Here is a 25,751-nt window from a genome sequence, read left to right as displayed (position 1 = left end):
AAGATGCAGAATCTGTTCTACAAATAACTGATAATAATTATAAGTAAATTAGTGTTGTTAAAATCCATTCTATATTTATTGCCAATTTATCTTTCTTTTATCCGACTCTGTTGTAAAACATAGCCACAGATTCAAAAATAATCCAAGACAGCAATTCAGATGTAAAAGGATCCACTATGTGTTTGTTCCTTGGCAACACTCTCCCTGGCAACCACACATTTAAGGGATGCATCATTTTATACCTTTAGGCGATAGTATGATACTGTCAATGAACATGTGGTACAAAAAAGGCCCAGGTGTGTATGAGTAATAACTGCCTAGTGCTCTAGAAATGTAATCTAGTACAGATTATTTCCTGTTTGTACTATGAAGCCCCTGGTGGAATTCTCTAAAGTAAGTTTTACCTTGAGAACAAAGTGTCTTGAAAAGGTATGTTCCCTGCATATAAGTATGTGTAGGAGATGCATATTTTACAATAGTGTTTGCAAAAAAACTGTAATTTAAAAATCACGTGAAATGAATAATAACACTTCAGTAAAAATTATATTATTAAAAAATGTACAAAATTGCTCTGCAAGAAAATTGTTTTTTTATGAAATATTAAAATATAAAATTAAACAGGGAAAAAAAAATAATGCACACAATAGAAATCATAAGAGAACTACACTGTAAAAACCCTGTGAAAATTGTACTACTAAGTATCAAATTTATAGCGTATCATTTTCCTTATAGGAAATCTAGTTTGCCTGACTCTCCTAGTGTGATGACCGAGGGGGGGGGTGACATAACTGATAGTTCTCTAAACGTTTTCTCACTGCAGATCTTGCTGTTTTATTTTGCAAAATGAAGGGTGGCAAGATTGTGTCAATATATGTAAACACTTATTTGCCTAATAGAGGTGATTGTAAGATACTTTACTCTGCAAAAAGTGATTTGATTAGAATTGTCTGCACTATCTAATTTTTAGTGAAGTTCCTTTTCTAGAGAGCTCAATACTTTCTAATGGAAGCAACTCACAGGGACAGATCCCCCCCTTTTTTAGAGAAGACCCTGAGGGCAACCTCTGCAAGGTTTTTCACATCTTTATGAAAGCAGGTGACATCATTTGCTCTTAATAAGCGGTTTAGCTTTCCTATGTTTGCAAGCTTTTCACTGTTATTAATCATTTATAAATAATTGGCAATGCTCAGCATACAGTTACTATATATGTAAATGCTGCGCTGAAAAACATAGTGGATAAAACATAATAATACTGACGCTGGCAGCAGCCGCCTTTGGGATCTTTGGGCGAATCTGCAAGCATCCTTTCATTTCCGTTCTCACTCTCGATCAGCAGTGAGGTGAATGGGGTCACAAAGTGGTGATCAATAGACAGCTGCAAGATCGTCTTTGTGATGTTTCTTTTCCTAGCAGCAGAAGTTGCCAAGCTCCTGTAGAAAAAAACAGCAAAAAAAAAAAAAGGATTTTTGCAAATGTCTTGACATTTAAAGGGACACTAAAACCAAAACTGAACTTTCATGATTAAAATAGAGCACGCAATGTTTTAAAACAGAAAAGCAAAAAACAAATAACTTTTATATTTTATTGCCATTATATTCTAAAGCAGCAGGTTCTATCTATTTAGTATGTGCAAGAGTTCACAGTATACAGTTGTAATCTAAATTATTCAACCCCCATTGCAAATCAGGTTTATTGTCATAATTTACAGACTTTCAGCTGTTTGCAATGAACTAATCAAACAAAAGCAAAACATGATTCAACCCCCCGGAATAGAATCGATCACAACAGCACAAATATGCAAAAGATTTGTCTCAAGAACAACTGATGCCACTAATCAAGGGCGTCATTAGTTGCACCAGGTGTGCTTGAGCTAGAACACATGAAATACCTGAATTGGCTCGGAGTTTGTTGAGTGTCACGTTTGACTGCCTGTTAGAAAGATGGTCAAAAGTCAAAAGAATGGTCGAAAAAGTTAAGAGATCATCGCCCTTCACAAACAAGGAACAGGATACAAAAAGATAGCAAATTCACTGAATGTTCCTAGAGACACCATTGAAAGTATAGTTCGCAAGTTCAAAGTTAAAGGAACAGTGGTTACACTACCTGGACAGGGCAGAAAAAGGAAGCTAACAATGGCTACAACCAGATTTTTGAGAAGGCAGGCTGAGAAAACCCCTCCAGTTACTGCAAAAGACCTGCAGCAAGACTTGGTGGCAACAGGCACTGAGGTTTCAGTTTGCACAATAAGGGGCATAGTAAACGCAGAAGGTTTCCATGCCAGAACACCAAGACGTATACCACTACTGACCCAAAGAACAAGAAAAGTCGGCTCCAATATGCTCAATATCATAAATAAGCCAGAGAAGTTTTGGGATTCTGTTCTGTGGAGCGCTGAACAAAACTAGAACATTTTGACCGATTGATCAGCAGTATGTTTAGAGAAAGATGAATGAAGCATACGCTGAAAAGGACACTCTGCCTACAGTTAAGCGTGGTGGTGGCTCGGTGATGCTCTGGGGCTGCTTTGCATCCTCTGGCACTGGAAACCTGCAGCGTGTGGAAGGCAAGATGGATTCATTGAAGTATCAGGAAATCCTAGGAGAAAAAGTCATGCCGTCTGTGAGGGGGGTGAAGCTTGGGTGCCTTTGGACCTTCCAACAGGACAATGATCCCAAGCATACCTCAAATTCCAACAAGGCTTGGTTGCAGAAGAAGTCCTGCAAAATTCTACAGTGGCCATCACAGTCACCTGACTTGAACCCCATAGAAAATCTCTTGTGGAATTTGAAGAAGGTGGTGCAGCATGCAAACCCAAGAATATTACTGAACTGGGGGTCATTGCTCATGAGGAATGGGCTAAGATTCCTCTGGAACACTGCCAGATGCTGGTGTATGGCTATACATCTCGTTTGCATCAGGTCATACCACCTAAAAGGTGCTCTATTAAGTACTAAAGATACTTGCCATGAAGAGGATGAATAATTTTGAGACTGCAGATTCTGCAGAATTCATTAAAAGTTGCATTTTCAGTGGAATTTGGGGAAACCACTTGAAGCATTCGTTCATTCATTCAATTGCTTTTGTTTGATTTCTACATTGCAAACATCTGAAAATCTATACATTTTGACAATAAACTTGATTTACAATGGGGGTTGAATAATTTTGGATACAACTGTATATGTATATTTGTTTTGTAATTGGCTAATGGTTGTCAGATGACCCAGGGGGCTGGGAAAATGGAAGAAACTGATATTTGTTGAAGTTCAGACATTTAATGCATGGGGCCCCATGTATTAAATGCTGTGTGGACAAGGTTCTCAACTGTCCGCATGGATTCGCAGAAAATGGGCAGCAATCTCTGTAGTCTGCTGGCCGTTTGCACCATTACACACTCAAGCAAGTGTGTAATGCCATTCCTCAAGCAAGAGGATGGCCTGTCAATCACCCTGAGCGAGAGAATTCAGGGTGATTTCTCTCCTTCTACTCAGAGGTGGTGGAAATTTTAATGTCTTTATATTACGCATTTCTTGGTTGTGCAACTTTTCTGTATTTGATGGAGTCAACATAGAAACCAGAATTAAAAGAACAAGAGTACATTCTAAAATGTTCTACAGTTTATTTTGTAAAACAGATGCTCCTGCACTGAAATCTTATGTGGTGTGTGCATCAATAAAGCAATGAGTGTTCTTGCTTATCAGCCAGTGAGCAAGCAGTCCTTTAAGGACCAGTTGTACACACATATACACTTTCAGTTAACTTTCAGATCTCAAGCAACCATCTTTAACTTAGCTGTTTTTCATGCACAAAATGTATTTAAGTAGTGCTCTTTCATATACATGATATAAATGTTACTATCTTTCAACTACAAACATAAGGGTTTTTTTTATAAGCAAAGAAGTAATGCATTACTATTATATTGTGTAATAAGCTCAGAGTGAAGTCCAAGAGACTTTAATTTGATCATGAATTAAGGTTATGCTGCGCCTTACCATCTAGAACCAACACTTACCAGCAATACCATCATAGTTGACTTTAACAGTGTAATAATAGAGATACATACCTTTATAGTCTCCTTAAATTTGTATAAATTGAATCACAATTACATCTGATACAAATAAAATGACAAGCAAGTATAAACAAAAACAGATTCATAGTGGTAACATATTTAAAAATCATGGGTATAAAGAGTGAAGCCATTTGGAGTTTGGTTAACAGTTCCCAATATATATATATATATATATATATATATATATATATATATATATATATATATATACACACACACACACACACACACACACATACACACATACACACACACACACACACACACACATTCCCTGCCTGCCAGGTTCATATCACAAATAAATCCAAGTTTCACTGTCTTTGAATATATTAAAAGGAGGATTGTCTCCGTCAATGATTGAGAAACACCAGGAAAATAAAACACATAGAAGTTGTGTCAAGAAAGAAATTCATTTTTCATAAGTAAAAATCTTGTCTTCTCTCATATTCTAATGGTAAGATGCATTCACAGTTGGTGGAACAGCAGCATATTCATTAGTAGGGAGAAAAAATAATAATTGCCAAGCTCTGAGGCAGAACTGTCTGCGAGATCTTCCTAAGACATATTTATGGAATTGGTGACACTTCATGAACATATGGAAGGAAAGCCTATGGGTGCCATACCTATTGGGTAAATTAAGATTTTCAAATAACTGATTAATTATGATTCTTTAGCTCTGGAAGAAAGAGCCCTCACTTAAAAAAAAGCTGTGATCCATTCCTGAGCACATAGCACTATCAATTGATGAGCTGATGCAACAAACCAATTATACTTGGAATCCTTCTGGGGCTTTCTTGAACCAGAAAGAAGAACAAAAAGGGAATCAGTCCTTAGCAGCTTCCAGGCTAAAAATGGGCCTTGGAACATTTGCTTTTGTAATTTACATTTTTCTTTTATTTTCACCACAATTTACGGCATTTATTCAGTGTCCCCTTGTTTGAAATCGTTTTAGATTTTTATTAGCAGGTGAAGCAGCTGGTCACACCAATTTGGCATCTCAATTTTTTTTTGAGTATGGGTTAGCAGTTTGGATTTTGTCTCTTGGTTTTACTAGGTTTTCCTTGAGATTTCCCCCTGGGTTTTATTTAAGACATTAAAGACAGAAAGGGACATTGTACACTAGATTTTTATTTGCAGATGTTTTTTAGACAATCCACTTAAATAGCCCATCTGGGAGTGTTTTTGTAACAATGTATAATTTTGCTTATTTTTTAATAACATTATGCTGATTTTCAGATTTCTAACCAAGCATCCCAAAGTATCAGATGTAGACTCAAGTCTACAGATTCCAGCTTACTCTTGTTTGTGTAATGGGTCTATTCATATGCAGGGCAGGGGGGGAGTGTCTGCCCTTCCTGCTTTCTCAGTTTCTTTCAATAGGTGTCCCAGCCTATTGTCATCAACAGTGCTAAACTGGGAACTTCTAAGTACGTTTTTAAATGATTTTATACTGGGCTTTTATGTTAGTATTTGTGCATATTCTTCTTTATAGTAGTGTCTATTACATGCAGTTGAATGAAAATTGGTGCACACTGCCCCTTTAATATTGTATTTGTCTGAGCTGTTTTGACCTTGACTGTTTGACTATGTATCCTCTACTCCTCTTTCTGATAATTTGTTATTCCCCTGCCTATTCTGTCCCTAATTTGTTTCATGAAAACACCACACCAGTTTCTAGAGCAGTGCTGCATCTTTTTGGATTATGTGACCAAACTTGCTTAAAGGTTATTTGTTATGCGCTGAGTCTGTACAGTCCCACTTAGTTTGTCTTTCAATATTAATTTGTTTGTATTGCAGTGTAGGTTACTGATGTAAGCAATTTTGAGAGAGAGAGAGAGAGAGAGAGAGAGAAGTTTCCAAGTTTGGGAATATCACTCTCTTACCATTGTTTCCTACTTTACTACTGTGTATTTAAACAGTATTTTAGTAAGTTTAATGTGTAAGCAGGGCCTCTCAACCATTGATTCCAGCTACCTGATATTCATCAAACTACAACACTTCCTTCAGATGCTGGTGAACACAACTCACCTCTCAGCTAGCAGTTGGTTTATAGTGAGTTGTGCCCAGTATTGTTTGGCGAAGTCTGGGAAGGCATGTTTATTTTGAGAAAAGAATTCATTCAACTCTTCCACATCTGTCAGTGTATCAATAATTAGTTGTGAATTAGCCTGCATAGAAAGAAGAGATATGTTTTCAATAAATTATCAAATAAAATGCTCAGCAATTGTTATCTCTATATATATATCTGTTTATCTATCTACGTATCTTGTATCTAAGTGGTCTTCCAATGGTTTTATATTGAGATGTTTTTATTAGAGTAGTGATAACCGCAAAAGGAACAACCTACTATTGTAGTATGTTAAGCATATATATTTAAAGGGACCTTAAACACTAAATACATTTTATAAACATGTTATTGAAGTTATTCCCCACCTCCCACTAGCTGTCACTGGATTCCAGTGTTGATGTGTTTGCACATATGCAGCAATTCTCCTTCAGAGTCCTACTGGGTAGCCTAGGTTCCAAAATGACGGTACTCATAGGGAAGTACATTGAATGTATTTAGTGTTTCTTTAATTTAGCTTTGACTTTACTAGTCTCGGGTGGAGGGCTACTCACATCTGGAAATTCCCTTTTATCCAATAAAGGAATAAAAGAAGTCAATGAAAACTGACCCTATAGAACTGGGGACTTCACAGGTGAGTAACTATCCAAGGGTGGGCGCACACTGGGGCTATTAAAGTTTGGGGGAAATATGTAAAATTGTGTATTGAGCACTATATAGTAGCAGTGTTTGCACAATGTTTGTTACAGTATACATATATTCCTTAAGATATGTGCACACTCAGGAGCATACCTTGGTATGCTTATATGGAAAGAAGCTGAGTTTCACTTCACTCTTTATGAATCAGGAAAAGTCAGTGTCACTTTAACCAGTGCTTAGTGGTGCCTGGAACAGACTATCTTTATTTTCTATAATTTTAAGGATATTATATGATGTGTATAAAAAATACATAACATATTGGACCTCTTATGTTCCTATAATACTTTATTTGTGGTTTAATTTTTCTTCCAAAACTTCCTTTTATACATTTGCAAATAGCAAATAAATAAGCAAAAAAAAAATAATCCAAAAATATAAAGACAGAAGACTGAGTCTTTGAAATATTAATTTACAAAGCCTTATTTACAGAATAATGATTGTGTATTAGGAGGTGATAGACTTACTGATGTTGCACTGACGATGCTCTGGAGATGTGAAACGCTTTCAGGATCAATTTTGCCAGCAACAACAATCTCATCCCCTCTAAAATAGTTGTGGAAGCTGTTTTGGGTAGTTTCTGTGGCGGATTCTGGTGGGTAATTTATGACAACGTTTTTGAGCAGAGGCGTCGAGATCTTATTGTAAAATTCCTAAGGTTAAAAGTGAAAAAAGTCACATATGTTTCTTGTTAATCAAATGACAATTACATACTTCACCCTACTTTCCTGTACAAAACTAAAATGCTTTAGAATGAAAGAAAGTGATATCTCTGTAATAATACACAAACAATAAATAAATCAAATACATGTGTAAAATATGTGCACCAAAAAATAGGATATATGTTCCAGAGATCTTAAATGGAAGTGTCCTTAAAAATAAAAAGGAGAAAAACAATAGTGATGTACTGTTAAATTCCAATCAGGAAATGGTTGAAATAGTACTCACACAGATAAGAGCTATGACCCAGCTCTTAGTTTAAAACGCCCATAAATATATATCCTTGACCAGTGAATATAAGGACTGATATGGACTCCCGGCTTGATAAAACCAAATATTAATTAAAAGTCACTTGGGTATAGACAGATTGAAAAGATGAACAGACCACGCTAAAATCAGCTAGAAGTGCTTAACACACAGGTGCTAGCTGAAAGCAAACAGGTGTTCATTACAGTCCCAACCCTCCCAGTGACATCAGAGACCAATCGTCCAACAGATCCAACGTACGTTTCACTGGACAACCTCCGGCTTTTTCAAGGATGACATAAGCACACTATCAATGTCCTTTTTCAAGGATGACGTAAGCACACTATCGATGTCCTTTTTCAAGGATGACATAAGCACACTATCGATGTCCTTTTTCAAGGATGACGTAAGAACAATATCAATGTCCTTTTTCAAGGATGACAAAAGCACACTATCAATGTCCTTTTTCAAGGAGGACATAAGCACACTATCAATGTCCTTTTTCAACGATGACGTAAGAACAATATCAATGTCCTTTTTCAAGGATGACAAAAGCACACTATCAATGTCCTTTTTCAAGGAGGACATAAGCACACTATCGATGTCCTTTTTCAAGGATGACGTAAGAACAATATCAATGTCCTTTTTCAAGGATGACAAAAGCACACTATCAATGTCCTTTTTCAAGGAGGACATAAGCACACTATCGATGTCCTTTGATGACGTAAGCACACAATCAATGTCCTTTGATGATGTAAGCACACTATCCATGTTCTTTGTAAAATGCCTTAAAATGCCTTTTTACTGTGAGTTGTGACATTAAAGAAACTAATATTCCACTGAAAAAACTGCTCGAAAATTGCAGAATTAATAAAGATTTCTAACTGCCCCTCGTCACTTTGAGTTCTGCATCATTATAATCAATGGAGTCAGTGACAGTCACACTTTTTTTTTAATTTCTTGAAGTTTAGGTGAAAGATCCATACTATGCCTCGGGAATGTCTGGATCACACACGGCCAGCTACTTGTTGGTGTTAAGCGAATATTTAACAATTACACCCATTTACAGAACCTGTTTTCCAGAAGTACTTCCTAAGTTGTAAGTTTTCTGTGTTGCTAGCAGTTCTCGCTTGCTGTTTGAGAAATCATGTATTACAGGACTTAGCACAACTATAGGCTGGAAAAGATAGGTGAAGAGAGTCTCAATGTATTTCTAACATGATATCACCTAATGAGATATCTCAGCAGCCCAATAAACAGGAATCCCGTTGTGTAGGACAGGTATATGGTATGAAATCCTGCAATTTCTTATGATCAGGAATATTAGGTCATGCACAAATAATGTGTGTTTTTTACAGTATGCATTAAAGGGAAATTGTAATGCATATGTCATTGACCTTTCTAGCCATTAACAAGCTTGTGACTCTAAGCTACAAAAGGCTGCACCAGTCTTGCAAAATATTTCAATCACACGCAATCTAGTGGAAGATCTAATAACTACTAATTTCAAGGCTATGATGAGCGGTTAAACACTTTGGCTTTGACCACAATCTTTCCAATATCTTCTCCCAATAACAAGATTTTTGGACAAAATGGACAAAGTGTTTTTGGTTGTTAAGTACTGGTTCTTAGGACGAAACATTGGAAAACAACTGAAACTAACATATACAATGGCTGAACCACCTTTAAATAGTGTGTAAGGAAATCATCATTTACATGTGTAAGATTAACCCATCTGAATCCATCCTGATAACTAGTAAAGAATATAAAATGACATTTCCATGTAGGCATGATCGGTATACTGAGGTTGTTTGTTCAATGATTATACTTACACTTGATGATTTAAAAGTGTTTATTTCCCCTTTTTTAAGTCATTAATTGACTAATTAATTAATTATGGTCTGACCTGATTAACATAAAACAAAATTAAAGGGGCAGTCAACACCAGGAATTGTTATTGTTTAAAAAGATAGTTAATGCCTTTACTACCCATTCCCCAGCTTTCTAAGCCACTACAGCCTCTTATCACATGCTTTTTTATTTGCTTTTGACAACAGGAGAATGCTAGGTCATGTGGGACATATAGATAACATTGTGCTAACGCCCAGGAAGTTGTGCACAACACAGCACTAATTGGCTAAAATGCAAGTCAATAGATAATAAATAAAAAGTCATGTGATCAGGGGGCTGTCAGAAGAAGCTTAGATACAAGGTAATCATGGAGGTAAAAAGTATATTAATATAACAATGTTGGTTGTGCAAAACCAACATTGTCCCTTTAAGAACAGATCTGGAAAATAGTTTCTATTAGAAGGTCATGGCCGAAACTGATCTTATCTTCTAGAACCGGATTTTAAGGGTTCTCACACTGTAAATAATGGAACTGATAAGTGACAAGGTTTCCTTCTGCAATAATATAGCCACAAAAATCTCAGCAAAACTGGAAACCGAACTGTAGAGAATGAGGTTTGTCTGGGAACAATTTCTATTACTGTAAGAAGATGGCGCGACCAGGTTCTTGATATTGGGAATTGTGATTTTTAGCAACACGGTTATTGTGCCTTATTGTTTTTTTGTTTTTTTTTAAAAACTCGCAATCTTAGTCTTCAAAAAACAAGATGGAATGTCAGATGGTGAAATCATGCTCACGAAGATGATATTACGATTGAAATTCTTTTTATGAAGATGACAGTAAATACTAAAAAAGTTTATATAGTCTGAGGTTCACATTTGAAAAAAAGAATGCACCTAATTGCTTGTATAAAACCAATACTGTAACTCATAAAAATATATAACTTTATAAAAAATAAATAAATTACATTTTGCATTTTTTTCTGGTAATCACACTTTGACCAGTAATTAATGCAAGGTGGAATGGCAGATTCCACCTTGCATTAATTACTGGTAAATGTTGATTTCATTCTTCTCTCAACAGGACCTTAAAGGGATATTCCAGCCAAAATTGGAAACCACATGGGTGCATTTCGGTATTAAACAGAAACAATTTTGTAATATACATGCATTAGCAAAAATGCTTCTAATAAATGCTATAGCTGTTTTAAAAGTGTATTTAAGTATGCACCGTGTATCAGCATTTTAAACACAGCACTTGCTCAGAGAGCCTAAGGTGATTCTACCATCTGGTAATGACTCAATTTGTTAATTGCTGACATGATACAAGCCCACTGATGATCTGAGCTGCTGCATTATTTAAAATGTGGGTGAGTAGTAAGAGTATGGAGGTTATGTCAAACTTTTTTGACAGGTGGACACGCCCCTTTCTCCTCCCCTAAACCTGCCCCTTTCCACTCCCACTTTTACACCCCTTTTTGATATCAATTTGATATAAAATTGATATAAAAAGGGATTTTGATACGAATTTGATATTAAATCGATATTAAAAAAGTGTTTTTAATACAAATTTGATATAAAATTGATACTAAATTGTTTTTTTTATTAGGATTTGGATTAAAAGGTTATAAGAGGGTATTAAGCTTATTTTGATTTTGTTGATTAGGAGCTTTATAAAGGACTATAAAGTTTATTTAATTAAAAAAATGTGTAAATTATACTTTGATATTGTATTCTATTAAAAGGGAGATATAAAATCTTAATATATATATCCTCTATAATGTTCAATAGGTTTAATAAGGCATGTCAGGACTTGCTATGAAGAAATGGATATAAAATGTGTTGATTAGGAGCTTTATAAAAGATTATAAAGTTTAATGTTATTTAATTAAAAAAATGTGTAAATTATACTTTGATATTGTATTCTATTAAAAGGGGATATAAAATCTTAATATATATATCCTCTATAATGTTCAATAGGTTTAATAAGGCATGTCAGGACTTGTCTTTTGCCAGAAATTCTAACATTATGTTAGGGGCGTGTCTTTTAACCAAAAACAATGAGGCGTGCTAGGACTTATCTTTTTGTCACAAAAATGTTACGTGGCATGTTAGGACATGTATTTTACTCAAAACAGACTAATATCTCACACGTATTTCGTAAAAATCATATAAATCAATGTTTTATGAAAATGAAAATACAGACTGATAAAGGCAAAGAATTTTTAAATGGAAAAAAAGAATAAAAAACATTATTATTTGTTATTCTTTTTTAGATACCAACTACCAGGATAGCCATCCTTTGACAGAGTGCAGCCTTACGTCTTGATCATCAATATTGTGGTTATAAGGACTTATCATAGTTATTTTTGATTTTTTGATTTTTTGTTTTCCACTTGAATTTATGTCTGTTATCAGTTATCTGGTCACTGCCTACATTGACAATATTATTGTATGCTATTAATATTGTTTTTTATATTATATTATTTTAACACATTATTTTATATTTTTTCGCTAACTAAGTTATATCTGTTGATATCCATTTTTGCTAAGACTAATAGTCTATGCCATTTTAATACTTTATATCAGATACCTCTTTCACTATCTAATACTAAGTTGATATTGAGGAAGCGCCCCCTAAGGGTGTGGTGTGTTGTTTCCTATACACACCACTCTCTCCACATATTAAATTTTTAAATGGAACAGTACAGAAGTTTTTTTAAATTCAACGTATGGTTCTGTGGTATGTATTATTATAACTATGAATTAATTTGTTCAATATGTTTATATATCTGTGTGTGTTGTGATGTGTAAAATAGCGCCACATTCTAGTCTTTAAAGTACGATTAAATCGTTCTACGATTGCTGCTTGAACACAGTTGTTTGCGACAAAATGTTGAATTTTAAATTTTTTCAATAACTTCTGTACTGTTCCATTTAAAAATTCTTTGCCTTTATCAGTCTGTATTTTCATTTTTATAAAACATTGATTTATATGATTTTTTCGAAATACGTGTGAGATATTAGTCTGTTTTGAGTAAAATACATGTCCTAACATGCCACGTAACATTTTTGTGACAAATAGATAAGTCCTAGCACGCCTCATTGTTTTTGGTTAAAAGACACGCCCCTAACATAATATTAGAATTTCTGGCAAAAGACAAGTCCTGACATGCCTAATTAAACCTATTGAACATTATAGAGGATATATATATATTAAGATTTTATATCCCCTTTTAATAGAATACAATATTAAAGTATAATTTACACATTTTTTAATTAAATAACATTAAACTTTATAATCTTTTATAAAGCTCCTAATCAACACATTTTATATCCATTTTTTCATAGCAAGTCCTGACATGCCTTATTAAACCTATTGAACATTATAGAGGATATATATATTAAGATTTTATATCCCCTTTTAATAGAATACAATATCAAAGTATAATTTACACATTTTTTAATTAAATAAACTTTATAGTCCTTTATAAAGCTCCTAATCAACAATATCAAAATAAGCTTAATACCCTCTTATAACCTTTTAATCCAAATCCTAATAAAAAAAACAATTTAATATCAATTTTATATCAAATTCGTATTAAAAACACTTTTTTAATATCGATTTTATCAAATTTGTATCAAAATCCCTTTTTATATCAATTTTATATCAAATTGATATCAAAAAGGGGCGTAAAAGTGGGAGTGGAAAGGGGCGGGTTTAGGGGAGGAGAAAGGGGCGTGTCCGCCTGTCAAAAAAGTTTGACATAACCTCCATACTCTTACTACTTGGGTGCACTGACAATATCTAGCTATGTTTCACGTAAATTTCTCAGTACTATCAATTATATGCCACCACACACCTTAAGCTGGACAGCAGTATCCTGGTTTCCATAAATCCTCTGAGCCATACCATGATTCTCCAGGGCAAGTCTTTCCAGGAAATCGTAATCCACATCAAACCCAATCCCAAGTGAGTGCAAGGAGAAATCATCCTGTATTGTAGATTTAACGTTGTTCTGAATTTTAGACAATTTTAATTCACCTGAAAAGAAATGATTAAGAAAACGTTTTATTCTTTGGAACAAGAGCTATAATTAAGGGAATGGTCCATTCCACATAAATACCTATGATAAAGGGACATTAAAGCTAAAATGCAATCCTCCTAAAAACTAGTTAATTATTAATTAAGAAAAATAAAAAATATTGCAATTTGCGCTCATTATTTATTTTGCCTGTTTTTGCTGTGAAATACCACAGTAAAGTTGGAGACCTTCTGTTATACTTGAGTATGGTGAGATTCTGGCCCAGCAACATTATTTCTTAGTTTGCGTTAATTTGCATAGTTAATGACATCAGAGGAAGAGATGTCACAGAAAGTGTGTATGAACTAAACATAAACAAAAAAGTAATTTTAACCCCTTAGAATTAAAAGTTGGAGACCCTTAACACCTTGACTACCAAAGTGATCAATAAAACATTGCTTTGCAGTGTATTGCCATCCTTTGAGGCAACCAAGGGTGCAAGTAGGCATTATGACTATTGGCTTTTTCACACACACTAACACAGACATACAGACAGAGACACACACTAACACATACACACACAGACACTAACACAAGCATACAGAGACACTAACACAGACACACAGTAACACACACACATAGACATTAACACATGCACACACAGACACTAACACAAGCATACAAAGACACTAACACAGACACACACAGTAACACGCACACATAGACACTAACACATACACACACAGACACTAACACAGACAGACACTAACACATAGACATTAACACAGACAAATATTAATACATATACATATACACTAAAACAGAGCACACACTAACACAGACAAATACTAATACATACACACACACATAGACACTAACACAGAGCACACACTAACACAGACAAATACTTATACATACACACACATAGACACTAACACAGACACACACTAGCACATACACACACAATACTAACACTGACAAATAAACAAAAAGACACTAACACAGACACACACTAACACATACACACACAGACACATAGACACTAACACGTTGACACTAACATAGATACACACTAGCACATGCATACACAAATACTAACAGACAAATAAACACAAAGACAATAACACAGACACACACTAACACATACACACACATAGACACTAACACATTGACACTAACACAGACACACACTAGCACATTGATATACACAATTACTAACACAGACAAATAAACACAAATACACTAACACAGACACACACTAATACATACTAAAAAAGGCACACACAGACACACTAACACAGATAGACACAGACTAACAAATACACAGAGACACTAATACAGACACACTAACACACACATACACTAACTCAGTCAAACACACACATACACACGTCATGATCAGGAAGTTCAGTGACAGGGTTTAAAGAGAGATGACAAAATACATGCACATAGAGGGTCTACACTTGACTAGAGTTGTTACAGTAGGGGTAAAAATATGACAGCAAGTAAAGTAGTAATGTGGGTATAGAAGCTTCATCTGTATTGTGAATCTAATGTCAGCTGTCACTAGCAGCCAGAATGTAATAAAGATAAGGATGATGCACTGATCAATACATTACAGTCCACCTTTGTGGTCTCATAAGAGCTCTACAAAACGGAGTATGAGAAGATCAGGAAAAATGGTTAGTTGAGGTTTCATTTTGGGACAGTCTGGGAAAATTCTCAAAACATGGCTGTCTATAAATTGCCAAGCAGTTAACCCTTACCCAATATAGCGGGTAACAATGCAAATAAAGGCCTAAAATGTCTTAACAGTTAACTTCATGTGCACATGTAGATTTCTTATTAAAAAAACTTAAACACCTGGTTACCAAGCCTTCCAATAGTCAGATGTTACATGACATATAATCATTCTCTTTAAATAGTTAAAAGGGCAGTTTGGCACTGCACTAGTGGCAGATATTCTCTCACTGTGGAACCTAAACAAATACAAAATAATAATCTCCAGGCTGATTTATTAAATTGCGGACGGACATGATACAATGTAGCATTTATCATTGCGCAAGCAGTTTTTGTAAACTGCTTGTGCAATGGCCGCTAGCAGGGGGTGTCAATCAGCCCGATCGTATAGGATTAATGTCCGCAGCCTCAAAACAGGCAGACAAGTTATGGAGCAGCGGTCATTCGGAACTTGATAATTTGACCCCTAAGACTCTTTCAAAGTAATTAGTTTTCAACTTGGATTGCAATGTTTTCTGTCCAACACATCTGGGATTGACAAATTTGTTACATCTAGTTTTTTAAAAAAAAAAATCTACCTATTTATAACTACATACATAAATCAGCAAGGGGTTCCTTATTTGCAACAGTTAAGAAGAATAAGGAATACAAGAAGAATTGAAGTAAAAATAAAACAACAAAAATATAAAAAATACAAAAAATGCAAAAATCAGTCTGGGCCTGATTGTATTTTTCAATGTTTGACTTATTACTTTTTAAGTAATTTAATTTGGTGTGATTGGTGCTTTGCCAGGTCCATAACTGAACCAGGTGTGACCATAAGATTCAGGGCTGGTGCATAGGGAAAGCATTGTCCAGCTAATAGTGTTTTTTTTAATAGAGGTTACTCTCATTGGGTATCACCATGATCTCATGGGAAATTTCAACCTGCTAAATGTTAATCTTTAAAGGGACATTATACACTAGATTTTTCTTTGCATAAATCTTTTGTAGATGATCCAGTTATATAGCCCATACAGTTTTTTTTTTTTAAATGAAAATAGTTTTGCTTATTTTTAAATAACATTGCTCTGATTTTCAGACTCCTAACCAAGTCCCAAAGTTTTAGGAGAATACTGACAGATACCTTCTCCAGCTTGCTCCTGTTTGTGTAAAGAGTCTTTTCATATGCAGAGGGGGGGGGGGGGAGGAGGGGAGTGTCTTATTTGCCACTTGCAGTGGGTGTTCCAGCTGCCTTTTCAACAGAGCTAAACTGGAAGCTTCTAAGTAAGTTTTTAAACGGTTTTATACTGGATTTTTATATCAGTATTTGTGCTCTTATTCTTTATAGTAGTGTCTATTACATGCAGCTATATGAAAATGAGTGTATACTCTCCCTTTAACATAACTGAGTAGGGTTGGGTTTAGATTGTAGTGAACAAATAGATGGGGAGGTTTTATGCCACTCTTGGACCCAGGCAGCACAATATCTGCAGATGGTCCTGGTTTAATGTCTCTTTAAGTTTTGTGCTGCCCTAGGCACTCAAAATTCTGCTCCCCCCAAAAAAAGGTTTTAGGCCTTTTTTTTTTTTTCAATACAATTCAAAAGAGAATGGGCTAGCGCTTGCATACAGGTGGGTTGAATTGTATGCATCTCATACCATTTTCTCCCTGAGAGAAGGGAGAGAAAAGAAGGGGAGGGGAAAAAAGGGAGGGAAAGGAAAGAAGGTAGGGAGAGAGAGAGAGAGAGAGAGAGAGAGAGAGAGGAGAAAAGTGGGGACGGAGAGGAGAAAAGGGGGGAGGGAAAGAAAGGAATGAAAGGAGTTGAGAGAAAGACGGGAGGGAAAGAAAGAAGGGAGGGAAAGAAAGAAGGGAGGGAGTCAGTTGAGGAAGGGAGAGAGGAAGGGAGGGAAAGAAAAATACACTTTGAAACAATCACTGCTCTTCACATACAACAACAAACAGTAATTACCATCATTCAAGTAATGAAACTTTTTAAGTGTCCGTTTACTATTTACTCTGTGGGTTCATAAATGCAGAGAAAGCTAGCTATTAGTAGCTAACATACATTAGCACTGAGAGTTTATGATTAGACATCACAAGCTGATCTAAGCAGTGCACAGACGCATCCAGTCTGTTAGTTACTAAGATCTGCAATAAGCACTGCGCTCGCAGATCCACCACAGCTGACAAGGGGAGGCAGCATATCGGCACAAGGTCTTCTCCTCCAGCCTCACCTTGTAAGCATATCCCTGGGCAAGTTTCTCACCAAAAACGCTTCCACTGCAAAAATACCGGAGGCTCTAAATGAAGCAATGGTTTAAAGGAGCACTGCCTGTGAAGTGACCTTAAAACCCTGTACTTTTTCGCTCGCTGTACTGTGTGCTGGCTTTTAGAGAGAGGATAGGGCAGATGTGCTGCCCCTCCCAAATTTGCTGCCCTAGGCACCGGCCTTGTTGGCCTAGGCCATAATACGTCCCTGCTTTTACATAATGTGTTGTAAAATTGCTCTTCCTAGAAGCTAAATACAACAGGTACTAGTTATAATTATTAATAATTTCTGCAAATGACTTTCGAAAATATTGCCCTCTTCCCCACTGGTGGTCAGAACAATCCACACTATCTTACCCACTGTAGGATCTCCGTCAGACACCAAGACAATCAATGAAACCGAGTTGGGATCCATCATTCCATTTTTACTGGCTTCACTCAGTATAAATATAGCTCTGAGGAGAGCATCATTAATGTTAGTGCCTGTTCACATAAAAAAAAAGTTAAAATTAAACTTACATGGTTCAGAAAGATACAGCAAACAATGTTGAGACTTTCAGTTTATTTCTGTTACCAAATTTACAAGATTATCCTTTGTTGATAAGCATACCTAGGTAGGCTCATGAGTATCAATCTCCTTCTGGGAGCTAGCTTCTCATTGGTGGCTACACACATATCCATTTTGTCTTTGGCTTAACAGGTATGTTCAGCTAGCACCCAGTAGTGCAATAATGTCCTGGAGCTGACTTTGCCAGTGTTAAACTCATAGTTGTATGCAAGCAGCAGTGCAATAATAAAATGTTATAACATATTAGGCCAGTTTCCTTCTGCCCTTTCATTGCCCTTTAAGAGAGCTTGTTTTGGTTTAAATGGGTTTAAATTGGAGTTTAAATGAGATTAAATTGAAATAGGACATGACCATATGATTGTTTTTTTTAATTATGAGTAACTGACTCTGCATTTTGTAACATCAAAATTGGCTACTACCAAAGGGGCTAGACTACAAGTAGAGCGCGACTGATTGCACAGCGTGCATTGTCTTTTGTTCGGCCTCGCACAAAAAGTATTACACACAATCTTGTATAAAACTAGATGGTTAAATATTTTAACCAAAGCAACTTAGCTGAAACTTTTTTAGCGCACCCTATACTTTTGAATGGATAGAGCAAGGAGCTCTATTAGCGTGTTCATTATGCGTGCATTACAAGGTGATTTAAATGCTGTGCTCGAGTGCAATCTAAAATACATCTTTCCATTTTTGCACTTTTTAAGGCCCAAAGTAAATTCTTATTATTAATATTATAGCATAGAAATAAATGAGGAACTCCAGTACTAGCGGACCATCAGCTTTGCGCTTGAGTGATCCAACATGAATTTTACCTCAAAATGTCTTCAGCTCACCAGATCAGCATAATCAGAGATGATGTCACACTTTGCTTTAGTGTGATCTCATGAGATTTCACTTAACTCCCATGAGATTTCATAGCAAACCTCCTTAAACTGATAAGGGAAATAACATGACTGTGCCTGTACATGCCAAATGCACGTTCCCTTGCAAATCCTAGGACTAGCATCCTGATTGGCTGCTTGAAGTTCATTTACAATGCAGTGTGGCTACTGAGGGCATTTTGAAATAAAAAATATTTATTTTTTTATATAGAGATGTTAAAGTGACATTTTTTTTATTGCGTACCTCCGTTGGGCTGGATTGCCTGCACATATTTTTTAGCATCATCTTTTTCAAGAGGAGAAGCATAAACCAACTCATCTTTCCAGCATCGAATGTTGTGGTTGAAATCAATAATACTGAATTGATCATCGGGACGAAGATCTTCCAAAATTGTCTTCATGGCTTCAACTGTCTGAGAGGAAGACATGGATCGTATTAATACCCACAATATAAGTTTATTAAATTATGTTATCTCATGCACTGGTTCCAAGTCTCAAAAATATCTGGAATTAACTGTTTTTTTTTAAAATATCTCCTGGCACTCTGTGGCACATAAGAATGATTGAAAAGTGTTAGAACACTATCAGCGATCTGTTCAGCAAGAAGACTTGATGCACAGTTCCTTGATAGGAAATGTATGCTATTAATATTGCAGTATGCATGCTTATTGGATAAAACAGGCAACTCCTACAATCTTTATTGTTGGTGCATGGCAAACCTCTAGAATAACACAAAAACAAATTTTATTTTTCACAGTCAACATCTGTCTTTTTTTAAGTAATATATTTTATAAAAAGGTTTTTATGACTAAAATGCCTTTTTTATTTTGCATCCATAGAGAACTTTGTGAACCTTTGCAATGTACTGGAATTATTGCTTACATCATAAGTTAAAGGGGCATAAGATAAAAAACAAACAAACATTGCTTCTGTTACCGAATTTATCTCTTTCTCTTGGGGTCAATTTATTAAAGTCGGGCGGACATGATACGCTGTCCGTATTCAGCATTGCAAAAGCAGTTCTAGTGAACTGCTTGTGCAATACCGCCCCCTGCAGATTCCCGTCTAATCGACTGCTAGCAGGGGGTGTCATCAGCCCGATTGTATAGGATTGGGCGGATTGCTGTATGCAACCTCAAAGGTGGTGTATGAGTTAAGGAGCAGCGGTCTATAGACCGTTGCTTCTTAACTCCTGTTTCCTGCGAGCCTAAAGGCTCATGCAGAAACAGGGTGAATTGGCCCAATTCGGCCAACAATAAATTGACCCCTTGGTCTCATTCATAGAATTGCAGCTTCTTTGTATGAAATCATACTGAAGTATACTCAAAAGAGTGAACATATATTAAGCACGATATGGCAACAGTGTTTACAGCGTTTGTAAAAATGTTACACATATAGTGCTCAAGACACATGCACGCTCCCCAGCCTACCTCAGTATTCTCTCATGGAAAAGAAGTTTCAACAGATGTTGCCACTATAAAGATTTAAATCTGATAATAGAAGTAAATTGAAAAGGTTCCTTTTTTTTGGTTTATTGTACGCTCTATCTGATTTATGAATGTTCATTTACATGGTCCTTTCATTTTTTTTAAGCCCCACCCACTACAATAATTGTATCAAACATGTGTCCTAATATTTCATATATATATATATATATATATATATATATATTACAATTTTTTTAAAGGGACAGTAAACAGTATTTCTATATTACTATAATTGTGCCACATTAGTTACTTTAACTAAGCTGTTGGCTGCTTTATCCACATGAGAGTGCGCTACATTGAAGTGAACGGTGCCGCGGGTTAGAAAGGGTTTTGAGGCTAACAGCGGACAACTTTGTGAGAGCTACAAAATAAAAATATGTTTATTTATTTAGTGTATACTATTTGCTAAATTCTAGACATGTGCACAGGCAAAAAATGTAGCTAGTCTGAAAGATTCAGGTCAGAATTTCTATTGTGGCCTTGTTCGGTTCTGCTCAATATTCGGATAAAAATTTAGCTTGAAACAAAATTAATTCAATTACATTAATGCGTATGGGAAGCTCACAAAACATTCCTTTTAGCAACAAAATTACACTGCTAGGAAATGCAAATAATATTTATATAATACCTGTAAAATAAATATATGTAAAAAATATTTGCTAGCTATAGAAAACAAAAATGAAAAAATGCACTCACTGTAAGACAAAAACAAAACAGATTTTGCATTCAATTGGTTAAAAAAAATGCTGAATGCAGGCAGCATACACTGTCGGCATTTAACATTGCACAAGCAGTTCTGGTGAACTGCTTGGGCAATGTTGCCCCCTGCAGATTCGCGGCCGCTAGCAGGGGGGTGTCAATCAACACGATCATATAGGATCGGGCGTATTGCAGACCGCAGCCTCAGAGGCAGCGGACTAGTTATGGAGCAGCAGTCTTAAGACTGCTGTTTCCGGTGAGCCTGAAGGCTCGCGCGGAAACAGGGGTCATTCGGCCCTTGATAAATCGTCCCCAATGGGTTAAAAAAAAATTCTCCAACAAAGTCAGGAGAACTACCTACCAATCTCAGCCTCACCACCACTGCAATATATATTGAGCTACAACTCTTTAACACTAAACTAGTAAAGAATCAATATAAATCCCTGGTCCCAAGAGTGAAACAAAATAATGCAGTGTGTGCAGTTACATTGCACTGCAAGAAAAAAAAATCTTATTCTGCACACAAAGTTTTTTTCCCCCTACATAAAAACAGAAAAGCTGCACTGATCAGAAGCTGATGTGAAAGGGATTAAAAGACTAGCCTGTTTGGTATTTAATGACTGACTTGCCAGCCCTTACATCAATCATTTAGTAATGCTCTGTCAGGATTGGACTGGGGAAATTGTACACAGGAATTGTCAGACCCCCTGTATATCACTGCAAATGAGTTGATTTGTCAAACGATCTCAGCTCCTACCCCCTTTCCTGTGTTCTCTGCCCATTTTTTTGCACAAAAGTGCAGAAGGAAAACAAAACAAATGTGATTAATAAATATGAAAAATTTAGTCACTCTGACATTTCGGTCCGTTTTCAATTTGTCTACTTGTAATATGGACGATTGGATGAAATGGACAAATACGTATTTGTACAAATACAAATTCACACGTAAGTAGATAGTAGGATAGCAAATATATCTAGACCTTTCCACAGTAGTACCTGAAAAACACTATGCCCAATATCTCAAAGTGATGTGCAAGCTAGATCAATACTGATTAGGGCTAAAGAAACTCAACCCTTTTCAACAGGACTTACTGAACAGACTTTCTACTCCATTTTATTAAAATATTTGACTTACTTGTTTCATCTTCAGACCCCACATAGATCCACTGACGTCAATAACAAACAAAATGTTCTTTGGCAGAGGAGCCAGATTTTCTGGAGCAAAGAAATGCAGGAAGTATCCATTGAAAATCTGCAAAATAAAACAAAAAGAATACAAGGAGTTTTTTATGGTAAATTGAGTTTTTTCCAAACGGTCTGTTTCCTCCCCCTAATTGTTATTCTGGTTTGCACCTTGCAATTTATGCAGCAGATCCATCCCAAGGCAGGAAATAATAACATCATATCTGTGCTTGGAAGCAATGGATATATTTGTGCCCAAAAGAGAGGCTGATGTTTAGGAACAGTTTAGAGTAACTTCTTCTTCAGGTTACATTTTACTTTAATGAAATTTGGAGCAGTTTAGTGGAATCCTACTTTATCATTACTAGAGGACTGACTCACAGTCCTGTTCTGCCTGCATGTATAGGACATTCACATTCCATATTCTTATCCTACAGGCGGCCCAATGCCAGCACCTGGCAACTGCAAGGAATTGTCAACTTTGCAGAAAAAAATAATCCCAACTCTGTGGGGGTATATTAGGTTTAAATGCTACCCTAGGCAGTGTGAAATTGTATGTCCCCTGAATCCCATCTCATACCTGCCTCATAGATTTCCCATAGCTAGAGGAAAGGGACACATTGAGGGGTCATGCACTGCCATTAGAGAACCAGGGATCCTTGACTGGTAAATTAAATATCAGGAAGGTATAGAAGTGGGAAGGCAATATGCCATATAACTGCCCCTGAGCATATGCTACCTGCAATCCCTGAGGTCCTAGGCAAAGACCTAGATAAAAAAATGTGACTGCTCCTTTTTACAAGAAGGGGCTAATAACTACTCTCTGTCTTTGGTAGGTAGAATTTTATCATTGGGCTGTGTGTATGTCTGGTAGGAATGATTGTTTTTTGTATTTGGTAAAAAGGGTCTACACACTTATTTATGTGTATCTGGAAGGAAGGTGATCATCAAATGATATGTGCGTGCATCCGCAATGGGTTAATCTTGGCACCCTGTGAGTATGGCAGTAAGGAGTTCATCACTGCATTCTTTCTGTCTAAGAGGCATTATTTGCACAGTTTTGTAAATATATACAAAGTAAATATGATGATAAAAAGGTTGTCGTGAGAAGGTGTGGCTAAATTGCTTCGGCTAGGAGCAGCAAAACAAATCTAAATGTACAACTGTGAGGACCTCATTCAAATAGACTGTGAGTGAATGGCTGATAGAACTCTTCTTGACTACAAATATTTAACTCATGTGCTATGCCCTCTTCATCCTTCCCATCTTGGCTTTTGTAACATCTAGCTAAGGTTAGAAGCTAATGACCTACCTGGAGCTGACCACTTTTTTCCCTTTTAACATCGTACTTCACAACAATGCTCCCATCCACCGCTGTTGTGGAGCAGTTTTCACACTGGCGCTGTTCGTCTACAGTTGGCTTAAAGGAAATATGAGCCTTTGGGAGACAGAAAAAGGTATTACAAACTGCATATTAAATGCAACAAAAAAACAAACAAAAAAGAAACAAACATTTTTTTGGTTCTTTTCTACTCTTCTACTTTTATAATATTTTTGGCATTCTGGTCTAGCTCTTGGTCTCTGCTACACCTTACCAGAGCTACCAGAAGTCTCTGCTGGATCCTATGAAGGCTGCCTAGAGCAGGGGTGGTAAACCTATTTCCCCGATGCATAAGGTGGCACTCATAACACATTTACTGTCACACTGTATTACTACTAGGGTTGCTACCTCAGTCATGATTTCCTGGACACTTATGAGTTACACATGCTGCAGGGTGGAACATGTATTGTGTTTCTGGACAGTACTATACATATGCACTATTCATATTCCTCCCTGCACACCCTGCAGCATGATGTGTAACTTATAAGTATCCAGGAAAAAATGGCTGAGGTGGCAACCCTAATTACTACCATAATGCTTGGTTTCATTGGTTGTAGTACTTAGATTTTTTCTTATGAGTCCATCAATATATCAACAACTGAGCTTCAATACTTAACATATGCTATTGATGTAAAAGAAAAGTAGCAATAATTTGTATTTATATTAGAAAGCTCGAAAGCAGGAAATGTGTATCTCACACTGAGCAGTTTTAATATGGAGGATATGTGGAGAAATAAGATGACAATCAAACAGACTAAGAGAACAAAATACAAGCAGGGTAAGGACAAATCCTAGTGGTCCCGTTTATCATTACATATAAAACATCACTACCCGAAAAAAAAGAATTAAAAAATGCAAATCAAGGTAGATAAAAGCAAGCCACAACTCACTTGTCTGGCAAGACAATAACTGTAAACTCACAACACGTTTCTGGTCACGCCCCTTCATCAGGTGTAGTATCAGTGAGCTACAGCCTGTCTCTATATACCTTATGCATGTAAATTCCTGTTTGTCGATAACTAATGGAATAATCTTAGAGGAAAATTAGCTACTGATTGGTAAGTACCTTCCAGTGCAGTGATGGCCACCATTGGTACCACAGATGTTTTGAAACTACATTTTCCATGATATGTAGGCATTCTGCAGTTTTGTTGAGCATCTTGGGAAATGTAGTTCCGAAACATCAGGGGTGCTAAGGTTATCCATCGCTGTTCTAGACCATTAAAGGGACAGCATCAAAAGTCAAAATGAAACTTTCATGATACAAAGAGAGCATGCAGTTTTAAATACTTTCCAATTTACTTCTGCTGTCAAATTTGCTTCGTTCTCTTGGTAACTTGTATTGAAAAGTAAAACTAGGTAGGCTTATACAAGCTCAGGAGTGTGCACGTGTCTTTAGTACTCTATGGCAGCAGTGTTTTGCAACATTGAATAACAAAGTTACAAATAATGTTGAAAAACACTGCTGCCTTAGAGTACTAAATACACGTGCACACTCCTGAGCTCTTATGAACCCAACTAGTTTTATTCTTCAATAAAAGATACAAAGAAAATGAAGCAACTTTGATAATAGAAGTAAATTGGAAAGTTAATCAAAATTGCATGCTCTATCCGAATCACGGACATTTGATTTTGACTTTACTGTCTCTTTAAGCACCAGTTAATACCTATCTAGAATAGAGATTTGCACCAGGCATGTGCAAGAGATGCCAGTGCTCAGAATTAAAATAAAAGTGTAAAGTAGCCTATTTTTAACCCTTTCTCTTTAAAGTGACATGAAAGTCAAAAATAAACTTTCATGATTCAGATAGATCAGCAATTTTATGAGACTTTTAATTTAACTTCTATTATCAAATCTACGTAACAGTGCCGTCATAAAATGCTCTAACACAAG

General features: G+C 36.1%; 1 protein-coding gene across 1 annotated transcript in view; it reads right to left on the bottom strand.

Moving 5' to 3' along the window:
• Positions 1 to 25,751, bottom strand: part of ITIH2 (inter-alpha-trypsin inhibitor heavy chain 2) — a 66,911-nt gene that overhangs the window by 10,414 nt on the left and 30,746 nt on the right. The window contains exons 8-15 of the mRNA XM_053716430.1: positions 23,789 to 23,914; positions 22,430 to 22,546; positions 19,353 to 19,521; positions 18,017 to 18,142; positions 13,508 to 13,689; positions 7,295 to 7,480; positions 6,095 to 6,234; positions 1,258 to 1,430 (exon numbers count right to left, since the gene is read on the bottom strand). Coding sequence (XP_053572405.1) covers positions 1,258 to 1,430; positions 6,095 to 6,234; positions 7,295 to 7,480; positions 13,508 to 13,689; positions 18,017 to 18,142; positions 19,353 to 19,521; positions 22,430 to 22,546; positions 23,789 to 23,914 — 1,219 coding nt within the window. The remainder of the gene's footprint in view (positions 1 to 1,257; positions 1,431 to 6,094; positions 6,235 to 7,294; positions 7,481 to 13,507; positions 13,690 to 18,016; positions 18,143 to 19,352; positions 19,522 to 22,429; positions 22,547 to 23,788; positions 23,915 to 25,751) is intronic.

The sequence above is a fragment of the Bombina bombina genome, chromosome 6 (genome assembly GCF_027579735.1).
Source record: "Bombina bombina isolate aBomBom1 chromosome 6, aBomBom1.pri, whole genome shotgun sequence".
Lineage (NCBI taxonomy): Eukaryota > Metazoa > Chordata > Amphibia > Anura > Bombinatoridae > Bombina > Bombina bombina.
The sequence above is the reverse complement of the archived record's forward strand: the minus strand, read 5'-3'. Positions and strand labels throughout refer to the sequence as shown.